The 26,609-nt window shown below is 41.1% G+C and overlaps 1 protein-coding gene across 1 annotated transcript in view; it reads left to right on the top strand.

Moving 5' to 3' along the window:
• Positions 1–19,471: 19,471 nt before the first annotated feature.
• Positions 19,472–26,609, top strand: part of LOC115425126 (transmembrane protein 132D) — a 31,794-nt gene continuing 24,656 nt past the window's right edge. Inside the window, exons 1-2 of the mRNA XM_030142483.1 lie at positions 19,472–20,022; positions 25,090–25,966. Coding sequence (XP_029998343.1) covers positions 19,950–20,022; positions 25,090–25,966 — 950 coding nt within the window. The 5' untranslated portion in view covers positions 19,472–19,949. The remainder of the gene's footprint in view (positions 20,023–25,089; positions 25,967–26,609) is intronic.

Genomic DNA, 26,609 nt, shown 5'->3' with positions numbered 1-26,609 from the left:
CAGCCAGATAGCTGAATGATTGCTCTCTTTGAAAATGCATGACCCCCCCCCCATTGGCCAAACCGTGGTTGGAGGGGGCTCCGCCTCCACTTATTGTTCAATGGCATGATTGTTTGTTGTCATTGCGGTATTGTTTTCACTGTCACTTTTTGATCTTAGTTTATGGTCCCAGATGTTGGCAGAGGGGTGCAATCCCACAGAAAGGCTTTTGAGGGCTGTGTCTGATCTCTCTGCTGTAATTCTGCTAAAACAGCAAACAGACTTTTCCTTCTTGCAGCAGCTAAAGGCCTGCATTGGAAAAAATTGTAACCTGTTTTTTTTTTTTGGACATTTTTTACATTTATATTGTCAGTGTTGAGTCTGTGAGTGCAGCAAACTGTAGATTTGCATACATAAAGCTATTTTAATATAGTTATATCAACAAGCATAACAGCAAGCTATAACTGTGACAAGGCTATGTCCACAAATAATACCTGTTTTTCCACATGTTGCATGTTTTGCAACTGCTGTTGTTTGCTCATATGAATGCTATGAGATTCGGCACCCATTTCCTCCCTATAGCTAACTCCCATCTCAACACTTCTGGTTTGTCTGTGATGGTGTGAGGAGGCCTCGGTGGTCTTCTTCTACTTCTGTAAAGGTTAGAAGATGTGAATGAATCAGTTCTGTGTGTGCCCAGGGAAGAAGCAGCACAAAGGCCTGTTGTGGGGGGCATAGCTTCTTACCACCAATCAGCAGTGATAAAAAAAAAAAGAGACGAGGGAGCCAGAGGCGGCAAGGGGAGTAGAGTTCCTCTGTAATTACAACATGGTCTTAAAAAGCAAATACCAAGCCCTAGCAACCTCAGCCGGGAGACAGAGAAAAAAGGGGGGACATAGTAGAGAGGAGGGGTAGAAAAAAATAGGCAAGGAGAGTTAAGAAGCACCACAGAGAGCGACCCTGCAATGACCTCGGCTCTCCAACAATCGTCCCCTGCCAGCTGGAGCCAGAGTTAGGGGCGAGAGCGAGGGGCCGGGCAGGATCCCCTCCGATTTATGACTGACTATAAGGCCCCTGAAAGAAACCCAATCACCCAGGATTCCTGCGCAGCATGACTCTGGCTGGAGAGAATAGATAGCCCAGGAGAGTGTGGGACTGGGGCTTCAGTGACAGAGCCAACGGCTCATACACAGCCACTGACACAGAGGGCCACTTTACCAAGGGGAGGGCTAGTGGGCACTGGCTCTATTATCTGCAGCTCTCTGCATTGAGCATGATATCATTACACTGCGCAGACTCTAACCTCAGCTGCATTCAACGACTGCCCAAACTCATCCTCTGAACTCTCTTTGTCCGACATATTTCACAACCTGGAATTACATGCACCCGGCTAATTGCTCTATCTGTCTAATTAGTAGAAATTTAATGGTTATTAAATTTCAACCTGCTATCAATGTAGAGTGGGAAAGAGAGAGGCAGGCTGAGAGTAGGGCATGAAAAGAAAGGGAGAAGGCAGCTGTCTTTTAAAGCGGGGTAAGCCGCGCTTGGAGCTACCCCGCTGATCCATTAGCATATCTGAATGATCCTGTTCCTGCACAGCCACCACCACGCTGCAAGGTGGCACATCTGAAGAACGCGCCCTTTGAATGCGCTTGCAAGCTGGGGAAACTCTTATTTTTCAACCCGTTTGAAAATCCGGAGACAACTTGATGTTTGAGAAGCCAACAAAAATAAAAGAAGGAGAGAAAAGGGGAGAAGGGAAGAAGAAGGGAAGAAAAAAGTTTCAGATTTTGAGGAGGACAGAGTTTTACAAGCTTTTTGAAGCTGGATACTTAATAATTCACTTGATTCTACAAGCAGCAGTACGGCAGTATGGAAACACACTCATGCATGACAACAGTTTTCATCGCCTATGTGTTGTCAAAAGAAAGTGTGTCACAACCTCAGGTTCAGGCAACAGAAATGTAATGTTTTGTAGAAATATGTTCCAGAAATCCTCAAAAGCAGGGTCATGTCCATATATAAACAGATGTCATTGACAGAAAATCAGGAAACCTTTAAATCTTAGACTTACATTTTTGGAAAATATATAGCAATCCATCTTTATTGACTCATAATGTGCATTACACTGTGGTATTTCTGCACTTGTACCATGAACTGCCTGCCTCACAATGAAACATAATTTGCAACATGTAAATAATTACTAACAAAATGTCCAAAAACAGGTTTGGCCAGATGCATCCCTGTAGGTGAGACACACCCAGTATTTGTTGCACAAATAAAACCAGTGAATTAGATTTTTTTTTTTTTTTAATGTATAACATGTCTACAAAGTCTGATCCTGATCTTATTTGGTAAATGTGTCAGAGCTTAGGGTTTTTTTTTTTTTTTTTTTTTTTGATCAGCCTTGAAGTTGGTCTCCCCTCAGCCACAAAGCGGGCTTCTATTGACTGGTTCCAGGGAGCGTATTGATGGTTCCATAATTTGGGCACAGGAACACAAAAAGGCTGACCCCCGCTGGGCTCAGCACGACAGCCCAGTCAGCAGGGAGGCTTGCATTTATTAGCCTGGGAGAGGAGCTCCTGCAGAATTAAAGCACATTCACCCACCCATTGATCTCTGTCATGAAAACAATACTCGCCTCTCTCTCTGGCAGTGAGCTAGGCACTGCGCGCTCTGAGGTAATTCGGCGGCCATAGAAAACAGGATGGCTCACACCCTTGGGCTCCAAGTAAACTATTTGAAAACTAAGAGGAATAGGATAAAAAAAACTAAGCCATATTAGATTATCAATCCACCTGTCCAATTGTATTATGCCTCAAATTGGGAGGAATGGTGGATGAAAATGAATACCACTGTTGTGAGGGTGCTTCCAGGGAGCAGAAACCAGTCCTTTTTTTTTTTTTTTTTTTTGGCTGTCTTGTGACATGTTGAATGCTACTTTATGTGCCTCTAGAGGATTCAAAGCCCAGGTTTCTTCTCTTTTAGTAAAATGCTGTTCATGGCCTGGATCACAGCTAGGCCTCCTGCAGTCCACTGAACTTTCTTTTTGCTTTTGGCTCTGGCATTATGGTCACATGAGAGGTGCAGCGCGTGGTTGCATAGCTTCCGACTCTCAGAGGGATTTTATCTGCTGGCGAGTGGACAAGGGTAATACATGGGATACAGGCGAGGCAGATATGTTCCAACACTGTGAGGCCCCACCATCTTAGTTTGTGTTAATCCACTGATAATGGCTCTCATCACCTCCAAAAATACCAGAGTCAGTCACAAGGCAGGAGCATGCCTTCTAATTTCTCTTCTCGGACGGGGTACACATGTGTATGAAACTTCACCCAAAATGTGCTTTACTGTTTCCCTGCCCGGCGAAGATTGAGTTATCTCACAGCGTTTTCAGGTCCTCCTCTGGATACAAAAGAAACAATAAAACATCTTAAGGAAGGGACTATGATAATCTGCAAAACTGCCTTCGTCTTCCTTTGTGGCATTTGTGTGTGTACATAGTGCTGACCCTTGACCTACGGAACTTGCAAGGCTTTGATGCTGCCCTTGGAGGCTAGTGTCCAAAGAACGGGGGGATGTCTGGACTGTCCGGTCAACTCCTCACGCACCGCAGGCTGCAGTGTCAACACAAAGCACGAGAAGACAGAGTGTCACACTTCACATATACTTGAAAGAGGCGATGCGTCTCATTATGCCACCTAGAGCTTCTTTTGTCAGCTGGGGTTTGATGTGCGAAGGGGAAGAGCTCAGGGAGATGCCATGGCCTGGTATGGGGCCTGATGCTGCCATGTTTGAAGTCACTGTCGGGACAAGGTCTTTCATATTTACAGAAAAGAGATGAAAACTCAAGGGATAGCCATGATTGGCACTCTGTTTTGTTAGTGCAATAAATGGCTTGAGCTAATCACCATTTGCACCCGCCCTGTTCATCAACCCTCTTGCAGCCCCAGGAGTTTTAAAACACTGCTTTGCAGGCACTTTTTTGGCTCCTCAGACATGAAACTTCCTTTAATCTATTCTTACTCAAAAAGCCATTCAAACATCTTACATAAATTATGCTCTTAGCATTAGAATCAAAGGAGAGCACCATCTCCTCTCTTGCTGTCAGTGAACTTTTGATGGACAGATATATTGAGGCTTGCTTTATGGGTAGCATATGCGTATTGTAATTCCAAAAGCGACTTTGAAACTGAGCCACATCCCTTGGTTATGAGCTCCTTAAACACCACCACAGTTTTCCTTCATTTATTGCATGTCAGAAGGGTGCTGTTAAAAAATGTAATGCAACAAAATTTAGGAGCTGTGTCTGCTGCACAATATATTAAACTAGTGCACGAGGAAAAATTCATTTTACTACAAGATTGTGGAATTTTGACCTGAACTCATTGCATTCCATCTGACATTTTAACAATGATGTGATTACCTACATTATTGAAAGTGTTGTGTTCCCTTCAAGGTGTACAGCACTTAGCTAATTATTTGTCCCACTGATCCTGATCTTCCTGCCTTTCTTTATAGACTTACTCAAGTTCATTGTATGTATAATGTTTAACAGGAAGTGCATTCTTGTACCGCATTAAATATGCTTTGTACTTAAGTTAAAAAGGTTTGATTGTGCGTCTTTATCGCAACTTAGAAAAAGAAAACTTCAGTGTGTCTTGCTAGTGTTGACTAGTACACCTCAAACAACGACAGAAGGTCATGGTCAGGTCTATTCTTTGTAATAAACACAAGGCTTCTTTCATAAACAAAGGAGAGAGAAAGAGAGAAGAGAGGGTGTGTGTGAGTGTGTATGTGATTGGGGGAGGGATCTGGGTGTAAACAGACTCTGTTCTTATCTTTGTTCAAATAGTGTGGAAAGGGAAAGTCAGGAAACACACAAAAGGGAGAAAGGAGAGTGGAAACAAAGCCAGGTACAAGATAATGACAAGGTCAAGTGTGTGCTCAATGGCTCATTTCAGTCAGAGAGAGATAAGGCCCAACCTGCTGACAAGGTGTGTGTGCAACAGAGGGGAATGGGAGGTCAGGTAAAGCTCTGGGGGCAGATCCCCCTTCCACATACACACTCATGGTCGCAACATCACTTGAGTTTCTGTCTGAGATCATCAATTCACCAGCACCACCTGGTGGAAAGATTAGTGCACATCCATGCAACATGAATATTAACTTTAATGACAGAAAAGACAAATGAGAAAAGAGGGAAGTTAGTTCATGAAATGGTTATGGATGGCAGAAAGACAGATGCAAGGGCAAGTTTAGTGCAACATAGCCTTTAGCCTAATATCTTGAGTCCAGTTTTGTGCAGGATAAAGCTTTTAAAAACCCTCCAACCAAAAACAATGAGTGTGAAAGGCGGACTGCCAATGCATTCATCAAGTATTTCCTGGAGCAATTCCAACAATACCCAACAGTTCAAGTGGGAGAATTCCTGTCTTACTTTGATGTTCAACTTTCTTCTGTTTCTTAGAGGCACATCACTGACTGAGTGAAATGTAAAAAGGCACAGAGCTCCCATCTGACGTCGAGCATGACATTAAGTATGATTTCAAACGACAACAAATAATGTGTGAAAGGGCTACAGGCTCGCAACTTAGTTTCACAGAGCATAAAGGATTGGATTAGTTGAAAGCTATCTCTGATGTGTCACTCATCTCCAGGAGAGGGTAGAAGGAGAACACAAGATAAAAACATCTTTTGGTGGACCAGCAAAGCATGAGAGGAGAAGTCAAGATGCAGAGATATGCTTCAGTAGATATCTACTACCAGTGATCCTGATACTAACCCTAATCCTGATCTGGAATTCTGATCTCATGTGTGGATAAAGGGATGAAAACCCGTTGGGAGGTATGAGGAAAGGCCTGGAACAGATGCTCAGAGGTGGGCCGGGTCAGTGGGACACCGGGTTGGACTTTGACCACACCATGCCTTGAAGATGTGAGGGTCTGAGCGTCTGTTAAGGCTCATCCGATGTTTCCAGGTGCAGGGTGTTCAGTGAAAAGAAACACCAGGAGAAATGCACTGAAGTGAACGACAGGGAGTAGGCTGGCTATGCTGTTGAGAGTGATATAGGCACACATCAGCAGCGCTTAGCACTCCTTCATTTGCCTGCTTTTGAGATAATGGTGAAATCTTGTGGAAGAAGAGGCAGAGAAAAGAACACTAAGTCATAGCTTATGCTTAAACCACAGAGAAGCTGACATTTAAATGAAGGGAATGAGACTGTCTAAACAACTAAGGGGTGTCAAACATGCAGCCTGGGGGCAAAAACCAGCCCACCAAAGGGTCCAATCCAGCCCGTGGGATGAATTTGTGAAGTGCAAAAATTACACTGAAAATATAAAAAATCAAGGGTTGCGAACTCATTTTAGTTCAGAAGCCACATTCAGACCAATATGATCTAAATTAAAATAATAGCATAATAACCTATAAATAATAACAACTCCATTTTTCTTTACAGTTCTTGATAGTTTCTTTGAAGGAAAACTAGTCCAGTTGAACCTAGAAGAACAATGACCTTGGAAAATGAGAAATTGAATGAGAAATTGTGCATATTTTAGCTCCAAACTCCAATTTTTTCAGCAATATTATACCCGTTACCAAATGTTTGTGTAAAATTGTTTGTAATGCAGATGTACAAATGCTAATGAGAGGCATTAATATTGTTAAAATTTCACTTATTTTTCTTACAAAATTTCATTTTTTTCAGGTTATTTGCACATTTTTTTTGTGAGAGGATAGTTTGTAAATGTAAGTATTTCGTAATTTAATGTTTTTTATTGCACTAAAAGAGAAAAAGCGGTCATTATTTATAGGTTATGACTTTACTTACTTTACTGGTTCGGTCCACTTGAGATCAAATTGGGCTGAATGTGGCCTCTGGAAGAAATAGGTTTGACGTCCCTGAGCTGGGGTGACATGGTGGTTCAGTGGGTTCGATTCCAGCACCAGTCAATAGGGGTGGGACCTTTCTGTGTGGAGTTTGCATGTTCTCTGGTAGGTTATTCGGTTAATCTAAATTGGCTAAAGGTGTGAATATGAAAGTCATTGTTTGTCTCTATATGTCAGCCCTGCGATGAACTGGCAACATGTCCAGGGTGTTCCCCGCCTTCACCCATAAGTAGCTGGGATAGGCTCCAGTGACCCCCGTGACCCTAGTGTCGGTGTCTTTGACACTATTGGACCATGGGTCACAAAGTTTTTTAACCTGTCGCTCACAACTGGTTTGTTTCCCAGCTCCTTCAAACAGGCCATCATAGAACCTAAACTAAAGAAAACCACACTGGACCCCACAGACTTCAAAAGCTACAGGCCCATTTCAAAGCTCCCCCTATTGGCCAAAATCCTTGAAAAAGCAGTGTCTAAACAACTTACAGCTTTTCTGGAGACACACCAGATCTATGACACTTTTCAGTCTGGGTTTAGACAACGCCACTCAACAGAAACCGCACTATTAAAAGTGTCTAGTGACATCCTGATGGCGGCTGACTCCGGGAAATCCACGGTCTTGGTCCTGCTAGATCTCTCCTCGGCCTTTGACACAGTGGACCATACCATAATGATTGAGAGACTGAGGGACCTGGTAGGGATGTCAGGTCATGTGCTAGACTGGTTCTCCTGTTACCTGACCGGCAGAAGCTTCACTGTGTCAATAAACAACTTCCAATCTGACTCAGCGGATCTACTGTGTGGTGTGCCCCAAGGCTCTGTCCTGGGACCAGTCCTATTCTTACTCTATGTCCTCCCACTTGGCCACATTATCCGACAGTACAGTGATGTCTCCTATCATCTATTCGCGGATGACATCCAGATATACTGCTCCTTTAACTCCTCTGAGCCCCACAAACTGAGTTCCTTAATCAACTGCTTGTCAGAGCTGAAGCAGTGGCTAAATGATAACAGCCTCCAGCTGAACTCCAGCAAAACTGAGACCCTCATCATTGCCCCGGATAGTGCAATCCCAGGGATCAAACATCACCTTGGAGACCTGAGTTCCTCGGTAAAGACAAAACTGAGGAATCTGGGTGTCATCTTTGACCAGGACATGTCTTTAGAATTCTACTCCAAACACCTAGTCAAAAACTGTTTCTTCCACCTACGCAACATCTCCAAACTCAGATCTATGGTGTCCACAAATGAGCTCGAGATGATCGTTCACGCTTTCGTATCTTCTCGCTTAGACTACTGCAACAGCCTGTTTACATGCTTAAACAAGAAGGAGCTGGCCCGTCTACAGTTTGTCCAGAACTCTGCTGCCAGGCTCCTGACCCGCACAAACAGGAGAACCCACATCACTCCCATCCTTAAATCTCTCCACTGGCTCCCTGTTCTATATCGTCTTCATTTCAAAATTCTTGTGCTAACTTTCCGGGCCCTACATGGCCAGGCCCCTGCATACATTGCTTCCCTGATCCAGCCCTACAGCTCGACTCGTAGCTTGAGGTCTTCAGGACAGTACCTGCTGATGGTTCCACGGACCTGTTTTAGCACACGCGGTGACAGGTCTTTTAAAGCTGTGGCACCACGTCTATGGAATGACCTGCCTCTACACCTACGGTCCATGGACTCTGTAGAGAGCTTTAAGAAACACCTCAAAACCCTCCTGTTCAAAAAGGCTTTTTAGTCTCCCACCTGACCCAGGACCACCACAGACTGATTACACTCTATGTATTCATCATAACGTACTCCATGTGTCACCCCCCCCCCCCCCCCGTCTCTCTATATCTCTATCGCTCTCTCTTTTCTCCTCCTTTACTCTCTCTCTCTCTCTTTAACCCCAACTGGTCAGGGCGGACGGCCGTCCTTCGGGAGTCTGGGTCTGCTCGGGGTTTCTGCCCGTTGAAGGGAAGTTTTTCCTCGCCACTGTCACCAATCACAAGTGTTTGCCCCTGAAGGATTCTGTTGGGTCTCTGTAAACTTAATTTGATTCTGATTTGAATTGATAAAGCACTTTGTGACTTTGTCTGTGAAAAGTGCTCTATAAATAAAATTTACTTTACTTTACTTTAGTGAGGATAAAGCGGGTTCAGATAATGAATGAATCCCTCAACTAAGAAATGTATTTATTAGCTGACATTGCCATCTAGTGGTAACACCTGTGTATTTTAATGCATGCAGGTGCAGTGGAATCTAAATTATGTGTTGGCTTTATTTTACAGAAATAATTACAGAATTTGAGACTGAAAATGTAAATGTGTATCTATGCCAGAATGAGACAGATGACAGCTTGCTTCCAGGAGGAGGCAGTCTTAGGTCAGAGATGGTAGCTTAAACAAACACACAAAACCTCTGCCAGAGGTTTGTGTACACAGGATTAATCGGCCTTAGCAGGGTCCTTGATGGAGGGGAAGCTGAGCGTAGAGAACATGCCTGGCCCCCACTCTATCAATCAGGCAACTCTTCTTCTTCCCCAAACCAAATTGACCTGCCGATGCACTGGCCACGTCCAAGATCTGTGTGGAAATAAATCACATTGAATCAGAGGTAGGTACCTGTCAGCTCCAGTGAATGCATCGTGCCTCCTTCTGCTTTCCCTCCAGATGGGAAGATGCATCTGTCCTGGGTGGCTCGCCGCCTCACAGATTGAATGGTTGACTGAAATGAACATGCACACAATTACACAAAAAAGCTTGTTTTCTCCAGGTCAGTTATCAAGTTAACATATCTTTAATCAAATACAAGAATTGGCCTTTTTAATTTATCACAGACTCTTTAATGTGAGTAGGATTTAGGTAAGTATTCACTGGCTCAAATACACAGTTAATGTCTTTCTAAAACAGGGCAGAAAAGGTTAAAGTGTAAGTTTTGTAGTACAACCTTAACTTACACTGTCTGAATGGAAATAGATGTACAGAGATCTGTCTTTGCTGGCACTGGTGCAGAATTGTCGATACATCCTTGCATCACTGCTGACAAGACAAATTCCCTGACACTCATTGTACTTGATGAATACTGTGATTCAGAGTCTTATTCTCATTAGAAATACAACCACAACAGTGTGCTCCCAATGGTGCAGCATGCCCTCCCTCATCCTTCAGCCATCCCTTCATCATTCCCTGCTTGCAAAGTCTGTTCTGGCTTCTCTTAGCTCCAGGAAGTTTCACAACATGAGAAATGGTGCAAGGGGAAATAATGTGAGGAGGGCCGACCTTAAATCTCGGTTCTGCTCATCTCCTCTCATCCTCCGGTTCACCTACGCGGCCGGCTGACAGATGACACAGTGTGAGGCCCGGGCTGCATCTCTGTTCTCGGGTCATCCATTGCTCCTGGAGTGATAAGTGGCTCTGTCCTGGTGTGGCTCATCCTGCTGCATACACAGTCAATCACAGGGTAGAGCCACAGTACAACAGCAGGCTGTGGAGGACAGCAGAGCAATAACAAAACTCCAGGTGACATCTGTATCACCTGAAGTGACAAAAGAATTTTTCACTGTAGGTTTGACAAAGAACTAGTTAAGCTTCTTTAACTCCAGCGTGTAAATTAAAATAAAGAAGATCATGTTAATTACCCTAGCTCGTTTGGATGCTTTATCATATAATTGTTTAGTTATAGAAACACATCCCTATTTACATGGAGATAATGATAAAAAAAAAAAAAAAAAGACTTGCACCCACTGTTATCTTGCCTGTATCTGCTCATTATGGTTGCACTGGCACCAGGTTTTTAATGAATTGCCTACAAATGCAATGGAGGTGATGCATGAGGCTTGCAGCATTGAAAATACCAGCCCACATATATTTATGAACTGTCTCTGTTAGTGCAAATAGTCCTTAAAAATTATTGGAAACAGTTGCAACGGGTACTATATCTCCTGTAGACAGTAGTGGAGGCAGACACACAGTCAAGTAAGTGAGAAGGTATGTTTTCTCAGTCATTTGGGTGAAAAAAGTCATAACATCAGCATCGGGCAAAGCACAGTCAAAAAACCATGGACACAGTGACACAGTGTGAAGTTAAATGGCTGGAGCAAGGCAATAACACTGCCAGGACTATGGCTTTGATTCCCTCTGGGATTACCCTTACTTGAGACGTGCAGTCCTGGCACTCTAAGATGCTCGGAATAAAATATGTGTCGTAAAACGCAATCCCTGGGGATGCACATACACACACGCTTCACAGGAGATAAATGAAAAGAAAATGAATGCAGCCCAGAACTGAATTCATTTTACATCCCACTGCTAGCATAACAAGCAGCGAGGTGGAGCTTTGAAGCACTAGATGGCAGCACAACTGCACTGCTGTCCTATTCCCTGATTGAATATTTAAACATTTGCACATTTGACCTGATTATTTGTATGACATAACATGATTACATACAATGTCATACATGTCCATCTACAGTTAGATTGACAGGCTGCCAGCCCTAAAACTCCTCATGTGTGCACCACCATCACCCTCAGTGAGAAAAAAAAAATCTAATAACATGGCTGACTAACTGCTCAGCCTGCATGTCATGCTGTTGTGCGCTTGCATGAAAGAAATATACATAAATTAAAGTTGAGCTCTGACATCTACTCATTGGCCTTTTCCTAAACCTCCCTCTGGAGATGGAAAAAAAATTGACTTTTGGAGGTGAATATTCCTCTTAATCTTCTGGACCCGGGTGCAGTTCACCAGGTAATTCCTGGGACTTGGCACTCTATCAGTGAAAAAGAAACTGGGCTTAAGATGTGCCGCCCCTCTGGTCTCGCAAGTGTCTTTAAGAATGCTGAAGGGGAAGACTTGAAAGTTGTTGTTTACAGGCTGCACTACTTAACTTTGCTTTTATGGTTCACAAACTGAAATTTACCCTGAAATTGTACAGACACACTTGTAGATTTGTAAGCTTTAATCAAGGAATAACACCCAGTAAATTATATGAGACAACAATTTGCATCAGTTACATGCACAGAATACATAACAAGGGCTAAAATGTACTTTTTAGGAATCTCCTGCATTCAGAACTCGATGAATGCAGTGACCATGTCCAAAGTGAGATCAGAGGTTGTCCATATTGTGGTTGTGAATGCATCCTGTGGTGTTGGTGTATACATACTAATCTGTCTCTGGAATGCCAACTCGTCATGATTCATTCCATCATGGCTGACTGTGTTCCCCAGAGCGTGAGGGAGAAGCTTATCATCTGTCTCCTCATTTCATGCCCTGAAGCAGGCAGTCTTCAGCAATGGCACAAACTCAGGATGTAGCCATCATTGACACACCTTCAGTGCTGCACAGGAGACTTACATGGGAGCACCCGACACATATTTAATCATGATATTCAAAAAGAGTTTGAGGTGTGATATTCTCACATAAATGTAACCTTTCCACAGAATTTTTAGGATAAGGTGAGCTGGCTACAACCTTAAAAATGTGCTGTAAGCTGAGATAACCTATCCAATATCAGTAACTAATGAGGCAGAAAGAGAAGCTGCAGCAGACAGACACTATCATTTCAGCTCCATACGCTTTCTTGTGCAAGATAAGCTTTGTCAGAGGTCAGATACTGTGTGATAGTTTGACCAATTTCCAGCACTATTTCTGGCGACGGCTGTCGATTTGATGGCAGTTTGGATTGCCAGCCGTGGTGAATGAGCAGCTGCAGTGCTTTTGGCTCACAGGGGAAATCTGTTTGGGCTGCCTGGAGTTGAACTGCTAAGCACTTTTACTCCTGGTGCGAAGATTGCTCTCATGTTTTATTGAACGTTGCCCCTGGCACCTCTCATCCTTGACAATCTGATTCTACCAAGGTCCAGCTCATGACCTTAATGTTCAACCAATGGGGTGTTGCAATTCACTCACACTGACCCTTCCATCAACCTCATCAGCCTCATAGGTCCTTTAGGTAACATTTATGGGCCGCTCTGAAAGTGGATTAATATCTCTGCTGCCTGCCCGCATTGTACTTAACTGTCCTTGCACTTAACCTGCCATCCTTGCCCTTTAGTTTGCTTGAAGACATGAGTAGACATCACTTTGTCATATATTTCAGTTCTCGCTCGCTGTTAAGGTGTGCAGCCACCAGTCTGTTCATACTGAGTACGTACATGTCCTTTTTGCAAGCAGATTAAATTTGGGTCAAGGCCTCTCAGCTTGCCAGCAACTGAAATAATAGTCTGTCTAGTCTCCTTGTCTGACCTCCAGAGCTGTCACCAAAACTGTATTGTAGTAGAGATTTAATCCACTATAGCTGTCATAGAGCCAGTGATGCCTCCATGTAAAACACAAACTCAGCTCTCTGTTTTCCTCTTCAACATTTAACCTCTACACAGTTTCAGCAAAAGTACAGATGGAGGGAGGTTATTTTAAGACATGATCCCAAAGTGAGGAAATAAAAGATATATGAATTCGATAATTGAGGGAATGATAATAAGTCTTCTATGAGGCAACAATGCTTAATTTAAGCTCAATACTACATGAGTGATCTTGCTTCCTGTCCAAATAAACTTGGAATTTATGAGAATATTAATAAAATATGAACATCCAACACATTTTCTTTGTAGGAGACAAAGTAACTGTTTGATAATTGCCTGAGCTCTTTTATTTTAGCATTAAAAGGAAACAAATCTTTAGATCAAGATTTTATAATTGCTTTATGTCATGACTGTTAAACTATTTTTTGGATAATTGTCAGACAGCAGCCTCCAGTTAGAATTATTTGTCTCTCAGAAATATCAAAGCTTCCTCATTAAGCAAAATGAAAATACGAGGAGGAAGAATTGTTTGTATTGTGGAGGAAAGATCGTTTTTTACACAGTAACATAACATCTGGTTCATGTCACATTCCATATTTTGCATTTGTGGACAGATGTGAAGAGGCACATAAAGGTGGCTTGGAAGACTTTTTTTCTGCTTTGGCTGAATGATTTTCAGAATCCTCCACATTGGCATTATTCATTCAATAATATAAAAGCATTGCTAACTTCTTTGATCAAAAGGCTTTTAGAGGTTTAAAGATTTTTTGGGGGGATATTTATATGAGGTCTTGTTTTGTGTAAAGAATTCAAGACAAAATAGGCAACATATGCAACAAATCTCAAACACACACATGTCCCAGATTGGATACTTACTTCATTTTTAACACAAGAACTGGCATTCTATTCAACATGCAAAGAATCCCAGTTGCTTCATTCAATTTTGTTATTTGCTGAGACATGTAAACATCAATTCAATTGTCAACCAAGCGTGAGAGCCAGCTTTCATGTAAAGTGGCTGTCACTGTGTCAACAGTGTGTGGGTGTGTGTGCTACAGGAAGTATTGGCTGTGTGGGGGGCTGCAGACTCCTGTCCTGCCTGCCTGGGTGTGTCTGATTTCTCTGTTGTGGTGGTGGGATTACTCTGGGGATTAGCAGGATACTGGCAGCACCCATCGATGGGACAGAGATGACAGTTCCCATCATGTAGTCTCCTGCTTCAACCTCTCACTATTCCCGGACTTAAAGCAGCACAAACAGCAGATTACACGAGTACGACAGCAGGGGAAGAAGTCACACATCACACAGCAGAGATTAGGCTGAACAAACTCTTCGTCTGCCGCCTCGGGGTATTCAAACCCAAACATGGAGAGCTGTCTCTCATGGCCCAGTTTGGGCTGGATTAAGAAGCTGCAGACAGACATTTCTCAGCACAAGAATTTGGGGGGAAAACAGCTATTGGTATACGATTCAAAGTAACTTGCAATTGTAAGCAATACCATTTCAACTCTTGCTTGTGAAGATGCTTGGCAAGACTTTCATGTTTATTTGTGCCTCTGTCACTGCCTGAGTTCATTCTGTTCTTCTGAATCACCTGTGTAGTCAGACTTACAAAATGTTTGCAGCTATCTGTGGGCACAGAGCTAACCTCTATACCTCTAGGACCGTGGGGAATAAAGAGAGATCAGGCTCCTGGGTGTATTTGAGCCCTCTGAGCTTGTGTTTGCTCAGGTCTCTGCTATGCACCTTTCAAGTTTTACAGACTTGCTATTAATGTTTGGTGAGCAGGTTGTGTGGGAGTGCAGTGGCTGTTGTACAGCATGTAATATGAAAAAGCCTCCAGTCACCTCCCTCCTATTAAGGACAGAGACTCCATTGTCTCTGTCATTAGGAAAAAGCTTCCAGCATATCAAAGATGTTTCCATTGCTGTTTTATCTGCAGTCGGGTGTAAGAGAGACACATGCCTTAGATCTGTATGTAGAAACTGTATTATATATTGTAGGTTTGAACAATATACACTGTTTGAAGTTTATTGGGTGAGAAAGTAGAGCGTTCTGTAAGCGGGAGTTTCACTCAGCTGTAATTTTATATGGAGACTGGCATGGGTGTAGGAAGACCCTGTTTGATGTGTGGCTTCAGTAGGGAAATTATAATTTTTTTCTTGTAGTGTTTTTCTTTTTGTGTGTGGTTTGTTCCTGTTTGCTGGGTCAAACAAAATGCACACAGTCTCTCATAAACAACAGCTCATCACACAGTTCTCCCATAGACTCATTGAGCTCTTACCCTATCAGCAGTACAAATACACATCCTCATACAGATACAGGCCTGAAGCTTTGATTAGAGAGTTCATGTCAGATATTTTTAAGGGGGAGAAAGTGATCTCTGACAGCAGCGTGATTGAACCAAGGTTTAGTTTGAGATCTCTCAGTGTTATTACGCACAGCAGTCTGTAGTATCTGCTGAGAAAAATGTGGAAAAACAACCCAAAAATACATCTAGAGTGAGCAACAGTGCAGCAAACAAAAGTACCTTTTTGTGTGTGAGTTCAGAAGAAAATGAGCAGAGTGGTCTGAACCGACAGAGCTCACGTAATTCATATAACCACTTTTTACAACTGTGGTGAGCAACATCTTGTGGAATTGATGCCATGAAAAACCAAGGCTGTTTTAGGACAAAACAAAGATCTTCTTTGGATTTAGTATGATGTCAAGTGTAGTGTGTGCAGTGAATATAAACATTGCTGCTAAGAGCATGCTGGCTGTTTCATACAGCTCTAAAATGGACTTGAATAGGGACAACAGCAAAAAAAGACAAAATAATGAGCATACAAAGTGAGTTAATTAAACACCTTCAGCAGCTTTAAATATGAAGCTGTATTTGCAGAGGTGTTGATTCATCCCCCTGAGATATGTTAACACTTGTTAACTCAGAATAAGTGTCAGCTTTGTCAAATATCATCAGCTTGTTGCAAACACAACTTTCAAAGTGAGTTAAAGCCAAAAGTGTTGCAACCAATTTTTAAGGTCGGACCAGAACAGAGTCTGATACTATCACACTTAAAATACTAGATAATGATAAAGTTCTCCAATCAGATCTTATGAAACTTGATGTAATCGCGCATATGATGGGATATTAGAAAGTTAGGAACCAGCTGCTATTTACTGAAAAGTACAGTCATAAATTTTACAAAATCATATAAAAAAGCATTACACATTTTCTTAAACATTATGTTGCTTCTCAAGGAGTTTAAATGCCTGCAATTTAATTCACACACATGCATACTTAAATGCAATTCATATTCAACCTTCAACGTTCAGTAACAAGTTATTATTAAGATATGTAAATTTTAGTGCACTCACTTTCTTCGTTTGCAATGAAAATGAGAACATTAGAGCCTCCTGTGTGGTTAAATGCACCTCAGCAGAAGCTACCTCTATCTGTCAAACAGAAGGATGATGTACATTGAAAACACATTCCCTTCCTTGTGGCACTCACATCTATCACTACTTTATGGCCACTCTCCGGCTGTAGCACATCTCTGCTGTGACATTCATCTATGTCAGGGTCCTAACTTGCATATCCGGAGGCCTGTGTTGTTTCTCTGTCCTTTAAGTGTTTATAACATATTCTTGACAGCTTTTACCATATGTTTCTATGCTATTCTGGATGCTTCTCATGTGGAGTCATGAAGGAATGTCATAAATGTGCATTTTTTCCCTGATGTCATGTTAAATGATGGGTAAATGTCTGACACTTCTGAAAAGTGATTCTGCTTATGTGCTCCGTCAGGTGACTAAAAAGGCCATTTCTTTTCAAGAGCATGTCTCCCCTGTTTTAATGAAGAATCCGTAGAGAGATTACTCATGCTTTCAGCTATCAATTCTTCAAGTCAAAACTGTCTAATTTACATAGCAGCAGATAAAAAATGAAGTAATGTTTATTTTTAGCTGCGTGTCTGCTGGAGGTTGCTTGTATGCATGTATGACAAGTATTTGTGGGCTGCAATCCCTATTCATTTTCCAACTCACACTTCATGAATTATGCTTTGAATTGTAGAAACACAGACTACAACAATAACTTCAGCGAAAGTTTTTTGAGGGAAAATTTTCCTCATCCTTTATACACAGCATAGTGGGTGTTTCTCTGGAAGCAGGTAAGTGGAAGAGGATCTAAATTATCCCACGGCAGCACTACAGTGTACTGGAGCAACCCCAATACAGAGATGCTTTTGCTGCTGTTGCTGCTTATCACAATGCTGCAGTGGTAGGGAGGAGCTCAAATAAGCTCACAGCAGTAGCTTGTGGCAACTTCTTTCTCTCTCCAGATGCTGTGAGGTTTTGGTCACGAGTTGATATGTTGCTTAATCCTCTTTATTAGTCAATAAAATCCATTACATTTACCCCTACAAGTGTTAACAAGAGTAACTTTTGTCAGAGTGAAAGAATTCAGTTGGGTATATACACAGTGTTCTACCATTTGATGGCACTTTTTTTTTTTGTTTTGTTTTAAGGAATGGGATAAGGTTCTTGCATCCTCCTGAAATATGTCCACGTCCACAGTGCATGCACAAGCAGGGAGCATTGCAAAAGTGTTGGGATTATTTTCCCTTAGCATCTATACATAGAAATATAGTGCACTACCTGGATACATGCATGAATTTAAATGGCACCCTTATCAGGTTCCTGTTAAAAAATGAGCTCAGAAATTAAAACTTGATCATTTCTGATGCAACTAAGAAGTAATAGTGCTTCACCTTTGCATTACTGACATATGAACTTCCCCTAACCATCAGAGGGCACTAACTATCCACCTAATGCGCTTAAACAGTTACATGTCCTAAGGATATGAATACACTGACGTTAAGCTTGATGTATTGGTTTGATTGGCGAATGGAAAAAAAGTGCAGGTTTCAGGTTTTGATATATTCAAGAGGAAAATGTCTCTTTATTCAAGTTGTAAATTTTGAATGAATAGTAATAATGAGGTATGTGTGACGCAATCAAACCCCAATTAGCCTAATTTGCCTGGTTGGATGTGATTATTAAAGTTCATGCACACTCACGGTGAAAGTCTCAAGAGATGGCAATATTCTGACTCCCTCTGCAGAGAATTACCCATAATTTTAGAGGAAGACGAATGGTCTCATTTTTTTATTTATTTATTTTTAGCAAGACTGGGAATGTGGTGAATTATGCGGTGTGGAATTATGGTAATTCAGAGAAATAACTTTTTTTCTGAAAGATTTGGAGGTACAGCCATTTACCCATAACAAATATCCCAGAATATTTTTATCAGATAAAAATAAGGAGGCGAATGATGCTCTGATGATTAAAAACTGACAGACAACGACCTAATTCGTTAAAGAATAATCATTCAAACAACCACATTTGGGCTAAAAACACACACACACACACACACACACACACACACACAGTTAAATATTGCTGTGGTCATATTTAACCCTTTCATGCATAGTGGTCACTACAGTGGACAGTTATTCTCCAGCTGCTCTCTTGTATATTCATGGGTTTAGTTGTTTTAGTTCCATATCAGCCAACACAGTGGACGCTTATGCATCATCTCATAAACTGCAATTCATACCATTATTGTAACTTTACTGTTCTTGATTGGTTCTTGAGTGGAAATCAATTGTTAATTGTTATTTTTTGCATATTACCTCCATGAAATGAAACATAATTAGTATTAGAATATGTTAAAATGTGAGAAAACGTCAGATTAGCTGCATTAAACATGGTTTCATTTCACTGTTTTCATATCACTTTATGATATTGGGTTTTAAATACATGTTTCTTTGCTTCAAGAATAAAATTCATGGTGTAGCTGAGTGGACATTTTTATACATCTATGTAAAAAAAAAAAACAACAACAACAACCTCAATCTCATTGTTTTTTTCATGTCTAAGGAGGAATAAAAACAGTCAAAAAACAAAAACAAAACCAAAAAACCAAAAAACCTCAACTCAGGTTCTCATAATTCATGCATGAAAGGGTTAAAATCATTGTCCTTATATTTTAAGGAAATAAAATAACTCCCATTTCATCCATGCTCCCAGCTTTTGCTCTACTTGGACTATTTATCCTCCTCCATGTTTGTAGAGTGTAGGAATTACTGTGTAAACATTCTGGGTCAATATACAATGAAGTCCCACATTAACAGATTATGTGATGAAACCTGAGTAAAAACTACCGTATATTTGTTCATTTATTCTGTCATTACAATCACACACCAACGCAGGGTTAATCCTACCAGCTGCGTCCTGGACGTAGCTTCCTGAGCGGATGAACAGTGACAGATGATGAGTTTAGTGCCCTAAGGATTGCTCACAAGACAGTCAGTGATCTGCTAACAACCGTTTAACACTGCAGAGCCCCAGACGCGGCGACAGACTGGGAAGAACGACTCAATCTGGATGAGATCATTATTGAGATACTTCATTTAAAAGGTTATATCGATCGAAACGGAACGCTCATCATAGCCGCAGTTTAAGATTTCCACATTTTCTCACCGGTTCACCAAGTCTCCAGGAGAGGCATCCCGTTACGCACAACTTTTACGCACAACCAAGGACCTGCCGATGAGCGCATTTTCGACGCACTGTTTTTGTTACCTGCAGCGCGGACTACAGTACAACTTACACTCTGACAGGTGTGATTATGTTAAGTGCGTTAAACCGCAGAAATGGATGAAACGATCCGCTCCATAGCCTGCTGAAGCGAAAACCAAACCACAGACACTGGGAACTTGTCTGGAACAGCGAGCTTCGTCGGGTGCCAAAATGAGCCTTTATTATCAGAGCTGCAGGATCTTACAGATAGTGTTGGCAACAATCACAGCGGTGCTCACACAAGGTAAGTGGCTTTGGTGTGATTGGTTGCGTCTTCGTAAGTATTTAATGGAATTTCCCAGTCAGTGGTGAGAACCAGCTTCAGTAAAAGTGCAATGGATTAACCTCAAGCCTCGTGAAATGTATCGATTGAATAAAAAAACTAATGTCACCATTGTAGGTTATTTGATAGAAATTGCTCATAAATTAGTTTTGGAACTGATGTTTGTGTTGTGCATATATTAACCCTTTCATGCATGAATTATGAGAACCTTAGTTGAGGTTTTTTTTTTATTTTTTTTTTTACTGTTTTTATTCCTCCTTAGACATGAAAAAAACAATGAGATTGAGGTTTTTTTACATAGATGTACAAAAATGTCCACTCAGCTACACCATGAATTTTATTCTTGAAGCAAAGAAACATGTATTTAAAACCCAATATCATAAAATGATATGAAAACAGTGAAATGAAACCATGTTTAATGCAGCTAATCTGATGTTTTCTCACATTTTAACATATTCTAATACTAGTTATTTCTCACTTCATGGAGATAATATGCAAAAAATAACAATTAACAATTGATTTCCACTCAAGAACCAATCAAGAAAAGCAAAGTTACAATAATGGTATGAATTGCAGTTTACGAGATGATGCATAAGCGTCCACTGTGTTGGCTGATATGGAACTAAAACAACTAAACCCATGAATATACAAGAGAACAGCTGGAGAAGAACTGTCCACTGTAGTGACCACTATGCATGAAAGGGTTAAGGTGAGGTGGGCCTCTTTGCGATACTATGACAGCAGCACTAAAACATCATTCTGGAGAAGTCTGAATAATAGATAAATGTCCTCATTTGACCACAAACCTACGTCTTAGGTTACAGTGATAGAGCATTTGAGTGAGCCTAACATGCGCATATGTGTTTTACTTGCAGCAAGAGGTGTCAGAGCAGTGAGTAGGATATTAAACATTTAGAATGAAATCAGTGAGGAGTAAAATACTTGATGGGTTTATATTATCACTTGAGCCATGCCTTAATGCTTAGTACTTTGCTTCCCTCTGGAAAGTATTGCTTTCTTTTATAGATGTCTCATATAAAAACTAGGGTACCCCATTTTTGCACACACTACCATGAAGTAATACAAACAAGAAGCAGACAATCTAACTTCACAACTTTCATTAGGAGAGAACACATCACAGAGGCATTTGCTGTAAAGCCAGTAACTTCCTCAAAGATGACTATATCTAGGGAATGCACAGGCTGGTTGGCTGATTTATATGGATAAAAGATGACAAAAATGGAGAAATTTTGATAAAACAGATTTTTTAAAGCAGCTTTAAGAGTCGCATTGGACATAACAATCCCTACCAATCACTGCACAAGCTTAAGCCTCTCTCAATCTCTCCCCATCCTGTCTCCGTCTCCCTCTCTCTCCTTAACTCCCCCACCCTCTCACCATTCTGCCTCTGTCCCCAGTCCCTTGGAGCATTGCACGCCATATGATAAGTGCATCGTCTTTGTATGTTTGTATACAGCAATTCCTAAAGCATTTAAGATGGGGTTATAATGCTGTCAAGTAAAATTTGACTGGAGGATTTGAGCTGGTAAGAGGGTGATGGGGTCAGAGTTTGAACATAAGGAAGCACTTTTATCATCACATAATTAATTGTCACAACAACAAATCAATGAAATTACCTTTATCTTAGATCATGAGTCAGTGTTTTTGGTTTTGTCTGAAACTACTGGCCATGTAAACTGAGTAAAATGTATTGTCAGCTAAGGAATCTGTGACTTTTAACTCTGTTGGGAGTATTATAACTGTATAATACACCAATTAGGAACTTGTAGTACACAGGGTATTGTAGAACTGCATATGCCTCCAACATGCAATACATCCTCAAGACTGTTTTCAATCCCTGCTTGCTGGATGCCCTTTGATAATTTCATACAGTGCACAAAGACACTCCAAGTCTTGGCAAATATTGTCGTTTATTTAATGAACAATTTGCCTTTCCTCTCCTGCTGTTTATATCCACAGATGATTGCCAAGTGTTCCTGTGTTCCTGCCAAAATATTCTTATTTTAAACTATTTAAAATTATTTTGTTGTTTGATGTGTGACCCAAAATGATCACACTTACAGTAGATTTGGTTCAGAGCCACTGACTGAAAACTAAATCCCATTGTTTTCTTTTTACAGTTTTGAAGTCTCTCAATAACTGATTAAAATGCACACACTTATTGTTGTCGGCTGTGATGCTGTTGGGAGTCAGTTCAGTTCTGCAAGCTGTTTTGCACATATGGTAAAAGTCATTAATGCACATTAGAATTCCACAACGGTTGCTGAGGCTTTGTGCTTTTTAATAGAATAATACAAAGATTGATTACTTTTTGGGAAGAAATGCTAAAAGACAAGCACACAGAAGTAAGAGGAGTCATTTATGAAAAAACTTTGATATAGACCCTCAAGACAAACTTGAGGGTAAAATGTAGCTCATTAGACATATCCATATTTTTATATATTAAAACGAGTTGTAGGAAATATTACATTAGTAATGAAGTGAAAATGTAAATCTTTAAGCCCTGAGTAAACTTTATAGTGACAAATCTCAGATTATTATACTTTTCACGGTATGCTATTTTTTTTCCTTTTCATCTTTAAAGGATGATAGTTAACTTCAAATTGGATTGTACTTACTTCACATAAGTGGAATAACTAAAACACAGTGGGATATAGGACACACGATAAGCTGCATTTAGAAAAAAGGAAAAAAATCCTTAGCTTATTTTGTGCTTTCATGCAAAAAAAAAAAAAAAAAAATCCTGCTAAATCTAATTTCATACAAGGATCATTTTATTTGGAAATAGACATTAAGGGACACATTTTTTGTAAGATCATATGTTTTTAAACCTGAGTACAAATTGGAGTCTTTTCAGTCACAGAAAACAAAACTACCTATATATACTTAAAAAAAAAAAAAAAAAAAAAAGAAAGAAAGAAATATACAACTACACTGTATGTTCCATCTGCGTGAAGGCAGTTTTGGAGATGAGGCTTTTAGAGGCTGTAGTAGCATCTGCATGGAAACACTGATGCTTTCTGACTGAGCCAAGGAGGAAGAGAAGCTCAGGGTCTTGAAAATGAGTTATTTTAGAGGCTAGAACAGCTGGTGCGGCGGATTTGCTCTCAGGTTTATCAGTTGAGGGCAAGATTTTCATCATGATGAGAAGATGAAAGAAGTTTTTTTTTTTTTTTACTTTGCTTGGTAGATATCTGAATTTGTTGACAATAGAAAATTCTCCTTATAGCGCTGGATGGCCTGGAAATCATGCTGCCATATCCTCAACTATTCTGTTTATACGCTTCATGTAAACTGTCTCTTTTGACTTTTAATACAAAAAAAAAAAAGAAAGGTGTGACTGAAATAATTAAACAGAAAACCCGTCAGACATTTCTTCAAAAGGATGAGCTTGTATGTGATAAAATTCACTACATTGGCGGTGCATTCTCCCTTATTGAGACAGTGTGCCAGTTTAGAATCACCCCAGCCGGAGTTGTTGCCAGCTCTGGTATTAAACAGCACATCTGTCACTGTGGCCCTTGGTAGGCTAAGCCAGGGCTGCCCCATTCCCAGATACAGTCTCTGCCTCAATAATGTCTGTCGCCCACTCAGTGAACATGACTGACACTCATGTCTACGTCTGCAAGAGAGAGAGAGAGAGAGTGAAAAAAAAGAAATCTTGTTGTCTTCCTCAGTGGGGCTGGTGGGTTGACATAATTGTGACACATACAGTATAGTCATTGCTGTGTGAACTGTCAGACCATCATGACAGGCTTTTTGCTGGGGTGGATGAGACGTGATGAAAAGCAGGAGACACCGTGATCGACGGGCCCGCCACATGCCAGCAACCATGGGGGACATGACGACTGATTTTCACATAGAAGCAACCCAAGAACTTCTCATGGGCTAAATAATAATTAAGAATTCAGTGACAGGCCGTACACTTCCTCTGGTATCTTTTGTTAGAACCTGACAAATACAATTTCCATATGTTTGATCTCGTCCATGTGACAATCTAGATCTAATCTCTTCAGAAAGACGCTCCTGTCAGTTTCAGTATACTTTTCAACGTGACGATGACTTGTTTATTTGACTTCCTGCTAAAGCTGTTTTTCACTACTGTACTGAATGCACTGTCATCCATTTTGTCATAATCTGCAGAGTAAACCAGTGTTTCTTGTTCTTAATTCACCAAGTAGGGCAATTAGTCCTCAGATAAACAGTGCACAGCCAGGTCAGCTGCTATAATTCTATCAAAATGGATGTTTAATCAGGACGCACGATTGCCATTTGACCTCTGCTTCAGCTCATTTCCACTGAGGCAAACACAGAAGCTTTTAAACCAGATCAGAACTATTTATACTAATGGTTTGTCTTATTTACTTTGGTATTATACAGAAAGACCATTTTATGCACTGTATGCTAAGTATTCAGCCTGTTATTCTTGTGATAAATGTACTATACAGAGGTGACAATACTCACCTTTGTTAATAACATACAGTTTATCACAAGTTATTTAGGTTACATTTAGGTCACATTGCATGACACTGGTCCAGTATTCTTGTTTTTCTGCTGTAGGATTTATCAGATATACACACCCTGCTGACAATCTGAAAAGCCATTGTAATCCCACTTTTTGATGGTTGATTTCAACCTTGTGCCAGATGTATCAGATCCCACCTTTCCATCATATAGAGAAAAGCAGATCATCCATGTGACAGCTAACCCTGAGGCTATGGACTGAAATGCAGGAATAAAAATTACAGCCATTATTATTTTTTTTTTAATAAAAAATGCAGCAATGTAACATCTATTTGTAACGCTATAACTTTTCTTACTATATTATACATTAAGGTTTGGCTCAGTGGCTATAATGTGTAATTCTTTTGATGCTCCATTCAGTTGATCAGTTTATTAGTGCTGAAGTGTACATTATTTTACTTTTCAGGACTCCATAGTTCAGTTTTCATTTCAGAATGGGGTCTTCTAATAACCCAGCTGTAATTCTCTATTTCTATCTTACAGACATAAGCAGTAAAGAGCTGGCAGACAGTAAGAACCTAGTGCCTTTTCCAGTCTCCTTGCCAATCAGCTATGAGGTCCGTGATGCCGACTACCTTTTCCTAAAAGAGGCTGGGCAGGACTTCATGAGGAACTCCAGCACACAGAGTCACACGCAGCCCTTTGTTATCTTAAGAGCCAGCCGCCAGCCAGCTGTCAGCGCCAGCTATGGCACTATGTACACAGAGCAGCTTGTGCCTCCAGATCTGGTCCAATCTGTGCAACTCTTCAACGCTCCGGAGGTCTTTACCTTTAACTGGAAAATCCAGGCCTTTGTGCTGACCCCCAGGGTGTTCTCCTCCAAGCCTAAAGTACGGGTACTCTTCTATGTGGCTGGGAGAGACTGGGGCAGAGGGGAGGGCACGCTGGATGAGTTACCATGTGTGACAGTGTTTGCTTTCTGGCAAACCCAGGAGGTTAGGGGCTCCTGTGCCATGGGAGGTGAGAGGGGGACCTGCATGGCTGAGCTAGCACCTGCACTAGGTTGGTTTGCTCCGGGGTCAGAGGGCACGAGCAGGGAGAGGCAGGACCCATCTGCTGGGAACCCCGTGGAGCTGTACTACCAGGCTCAGCCTAAAGTTAATGGGAAGTGTAATTCCGTGGATGGCAGTCGATGGGGCAGCTCACAGCAGCAGGCTGAGTATGTTCCTGTCACCCCCATGCAGAGGATTGGCAGCGTTCGTCTCCTGCAGGTGCCCAAAGGAATGGCAACACTTTCTCGGCTGAAGCTTGGCAATGCCATTGTTATACGGACATCCTCCAAACCACTGAAGAAGACTGACATCGCCACCTTCTACATACTCATGGCCAGCTCTGCTCAACTCACCAACTTCACTCTCAAGTAAGTGTGTGAGTTTTGTCAGTGATTTTATGATGATAAAATGAATTAGTCAGTAAGAATTCAGTACATGGGAAGTCCACTAACAGCATTAATTCTCTCTCCAACAAATGCTGCAGAAAAATTGGAGGAAAACAGATTTAATATGGATTATGGCATTTCTCTGAAAATAGTTTTAGTCTCCCTTCTGGGAAGTCCAGTAGATTACACAAGTTAAATTAGAAAAATACATTTCTGAGTGAGCACAGCTTGATGACATTAAGGGCTATTTCCAGAGCTATAGTCATCAAGGTTGACATAGATCAAACGACATCACGTGTAACTTGTGACTCACTATTGCTCTGCTTTAAGGGTATGCTCAGTGTGGTGGTATTGAACATATGAAGATCATAGGGATTACCAGTGTAGCTCAATTTAATTTCAGGCTCTGTTCTCATTTTGCAAAGCATAATGTTCCCGTTTGATTGGAGATGAGAGCTTCTACCATCTTTAAGCAGTACAGTTATCCCTCTGGAGGTCTCTGTGACATCCCTGATAATGATGTTAATTTAGAGGCTATGTGTGTGAATTACTGCCACAGCCACATCTGAAGCAAATCTGCCTTTAAACTTAATCTCACTATACTTAAGAGGAAAAGAAAAAATAC

The sequence above is a fragment of the Sphaeramia orbicularis genome, chromosome 9 (genome assembly GCF_902148855.1).
Source record: "Sphaeramia orbicularis chromosome 9, fSphaOr1.1, whole genome shotgun sequence".
Taxonomy (NCBI): Eukaryota; Metazoa; Chordata; class Actinopteri; order Kurtiformes; family Apogonidae; genus Sphaeramia; species Sphaeramia orbicularis.
Note: the sequence above shows the minus strand (reverse complement) of the source record. Positions and strands in the feature narration are given on the sequence as shown.